Raw genomic sequence first — 3,360 nt, 5'->3', positions numbered from 1 at the left:
AAGAAAGCGGAAAGAGCACATGTATGCCTTAGCAGTGCTGGACAGGATATTGAGCTGTAATACCTGTATGCACACGTCCATCTCTCAGCAGCTCCTCCTCGAACAAGGCTCCTGATGCAGATTCCTCCATTAGAAAGGTTAGTGTTGACACCACCCTGAACGATCAGTGACAAAGGTCTTTAGTTCATCTTCAGTGATGCACTGTTTTAAAGAATAAAACAGGGGACGTGTTCAGTGTTGAACTAGCGTTTGTTGCATTTAGTGTTGGCAATTACATTACAAATACTGAGCTCAAGTACAATTCAGATACTATAGTTGAGTTTTTCCACTTTTACTTTACATTTTCTTCACATCATTTACTTGACAGTCACTACCGTTTAGATTTTACATATGATAGATTAAACCAGATCAGAATATATACAGTCATTTAAAGTGGCAAATGGCTTTATTAGTATTCAGTCTGACTTGGAGTATTTTTAAAGTGTGGTATTGCAAATTTTGATCTGAATACTTCTACCACTGGTTGCAGCACAGCTTAGTGCATTGATAGTGTGAGGGAGGTGATGTCAAGCAACCCGTCTTTCTTCTTCTCTAATCTTGTCAGATCTTGCCATCAGTGTTATTGCTGTTAAAACATTTCATAGACTCAGAGATGCCAATGCCCAGATTTCCCGCTATCTTCCGGAGCTCCATAGTGATCTCCTCTGGTCTTATGCAGTTCAAAGAGGGAAGCAGAGAGCAGCTGTCCTGACACCAACACAGACAGGATCAACAGTGGGTTCAAGTCCAATAAGATACAGCAGGTGTTAACTCGTAGTACAAGATTAACACTGTGAAGTATGCTTGTATCGGTTAAATTACAAGCCTGTAACTATTATTTTTGACAAGCCACCATCATCACAGAAAGAAAGGTCTTGTAGGAGCCAGTAAATTGTTTGAATCAACATTAATTCTGATTTTCTATATGGAGCCTTAACCCCCAGGAATCGATGTTGCATGTCAACATGTAAAAATAATTCAGGTAAAAAAATAAAATAAACAAAGCTCTGCTGAAGAAAATGACACCAAACATTGGCATGTTAAACATGTCTGGATGTGGTATAGAAAAGGTACGCAAAACCATAAAAAGCTGCCAAAAATATTTCAAGACTTTTAAGGGTTAAATGTTCAGTTTATATATCAAATAAGATAGTTTCACCAAAATATTTGATTGGCATGATTTGTACCCATGTACCGAGAACTTGTACTTCCTGGGGGACGTGCAGCCTGTTATTGGTCTTTAGTGTCATCATGACTGAGATGATTTCAGCCAGGCCATCATCTCTAGCTTGGCTGTCTGTCACCAAGGTCTGGGATTTGTAATTCCTCAGCATGGGAGAGTGCACAGTGCTGGGACTGAGGGGCACTGGAGAGAGAGAGAGAGAGAGAAAAAAAAAAGAGTCACTTACTCTTATACCAGAACATTATTAATATGGTCATACAGTCCAAAAGTATTGTTCTTTTGTTTGAAGGTGTTAAACCTTAGATATTTTGGAAATCCAATCAATAGATTTCTAGCCAAGGGTTAGAAAATTGACACCACTGTCATGTTAACATGATAAAATTAGAGGACTAAGACTAGAGCCAGTAGCGAGTTAGCTTAACTTTGCACCAGGATTGAACACTACTGTTGCACATACGATTTATATATATATAAACTAAACCAACAAACAAGATATAACATATGGGTTATTGTAATATGGAGGTTCTTGTAGGTGTATTTTGTTACTGTTGTACTGATCCAGGGTCACAGTTTCCCTGGTTTCAGTTTTTGTGCTTCTCATTTAGCAAACCAATACAAGAGTGGCAAGGCAGCATTGTTATTTGATATTGCTAGTCTCATCCAACTATGGCAAGAATCCAATAAGGCCATTTCCCATCAAGTATGTCTAAATGACCAGCATAAAGTTTACTACAGAGAATTTTAAAAGGACAGTTGTGACTAGCTTTTTTCCTCATCTTCCCTTTGTCTACTTAGTTTCATAGGAGATATATACTGTATATGTATGTATGTATGCAAAATATTAGAACCTAGTGACACATGCTAAAAGAATAAAAAAGGCACTGTTCACCCCTTGAGATCGCACCCCTTGAGATCGATTGCATTTTTAATGATTCAGAGCAGGTGAATGGTGATAGGATAGTTAATCACATTTGCATATGCAAACAACAAACGTAAAGGGTCCCAGCAACTCTCCAGGGGAACCACACACACACACACACACACACACACACACAACCTTTGGGCTGTGAGTTAATGAGCTGCACCTCCTTGGGGCTGCTCTGCGTGAGCTCTGCTGCCTCACTGAATGTGACGCCCTCCAGGCTGATGTGGTTCAGAGAGAGATCCGACAACCACCTGAAGGCAAAGCTTACAGTGAAACAATGCTAATGTCCAGCAAGAGTGCACTTTAAAGACCTTCCCCACAGACACTCCCATACCTCCCCATCCTTTACACTACACATTTTCTGCATCTATTTTTTTTTATCTGAAGGAGATGGTGAATGAATTCATAAGAAAAACATCACCAAATAACCAAACATGCTTTAGGAGTGACACTGACGAGGGACAGAAGTGGCACCTACACTTGCAATATAATGGAAAGCACATTACCACGATTTTTTGTAGTTTAACCAAGATCTTTAATAATCAGAACTCTACTTCCGGTCCGGTCCGGTCCGGTCACCTTTGTGAAACCAGATCAGGCACACAGTCAGGACAATCTGGCAGCTCCTTTGAACAATGGAACTGCTTATAACAGGGCATACACAGGTGAATTCAATTTGCACAGGTGAAGAAATTTGGTGTGATGAGGTAAAGTGACCTGGAGTGAGAGTAGGGTGAAACAGGAAGTGTCAAGAAAATAAGAGCCAGGGATCATGACAAAACTTTAATCCACAACAGGTCTGGGGCACACTGTTGCTTAATAAGGAAATAATAAAAGCTATTAAAAACAATTAGGTGAAATAATTTAATCCAAATCCAAGATGCTCTTTCATCCTATCACTAGTTTTAATGTACAAAAATATACATTTAATGTTAATTTTCTATGTAGGAAAATGGAGTTACGCTCATGAAAACTGACAGATGTGTGTACCACTGCTCGTTGAGATGCTGTTTAATGCGGGTTTCGATCCTGGCTGCGACATTGTCATACAGCTTAATTAAGGAATCATCAAACTGCTGTCATCAAGCAGTGTCTCCGAACACGAGAAAGACTTGAGCTGGCCTCTTTGAGCGTGACACACTGCTGCATACTGCATAATGTCACCTGGAGGCAAAAGAAGAAGGGAAACATGCAAGAGTTCTTTTTAGTAACT

General features: G+C 39.7%; 1 protein-coding gene across 1 annotated transcript in view; it reads right to left on the bottom strand.

Annotated features, from left to right (window-relative positions):
• Window positions 1–272: 272 nt before the first annotated feature.
• frmpd2 (FERM and PDZ domain containing 2) overlaps window positions 273–3,360 on the bottom strand; it is an 11,608-nt gene continuing 8,520 nt past the window's right edge. The window contains 6 exon segments of the mRNA XM_020615923.1: window positions 273–747; window positions 1,227–1,405; window positions 2,280–2,398; window positions 2,626–2,660; window positions 3,098–3,219; window positions 3,222–3,311. Of these exon segments, the coding sequence (XP_020471579.1) occupies window positions 601–747; window positions 1,227–1,405; window positions 2,280–2,398; window positions 2,626–2,660; window positions 3,098–3,219; window positions 3,222–3,311 (692 nt within the window). The 3' untranslated portion in view covers window positions 273–600.

The sequence above is a fragment of the Monopterus albus genome, unplaced genomic scaffold, assembly GCF_001952655.1.
Source record: "Monopterus albus unplaced genomic scaffold, M_albus_1.0 scaffold171.1, whole genome shotgun sequence".
In the NCBI taxonomy this organism is placed as follows: Eukaryota; Metazoa; Chordata; class Actinopteri; order Synbranchiformes; family Synbranchidae; genus Monopterus; species Monopterus albus.
The sequence above is the reverse complement of the archived record's forward strand: the minus strand, read 5'-3'. Positions and strand labels throughout refer to the sequence as shown.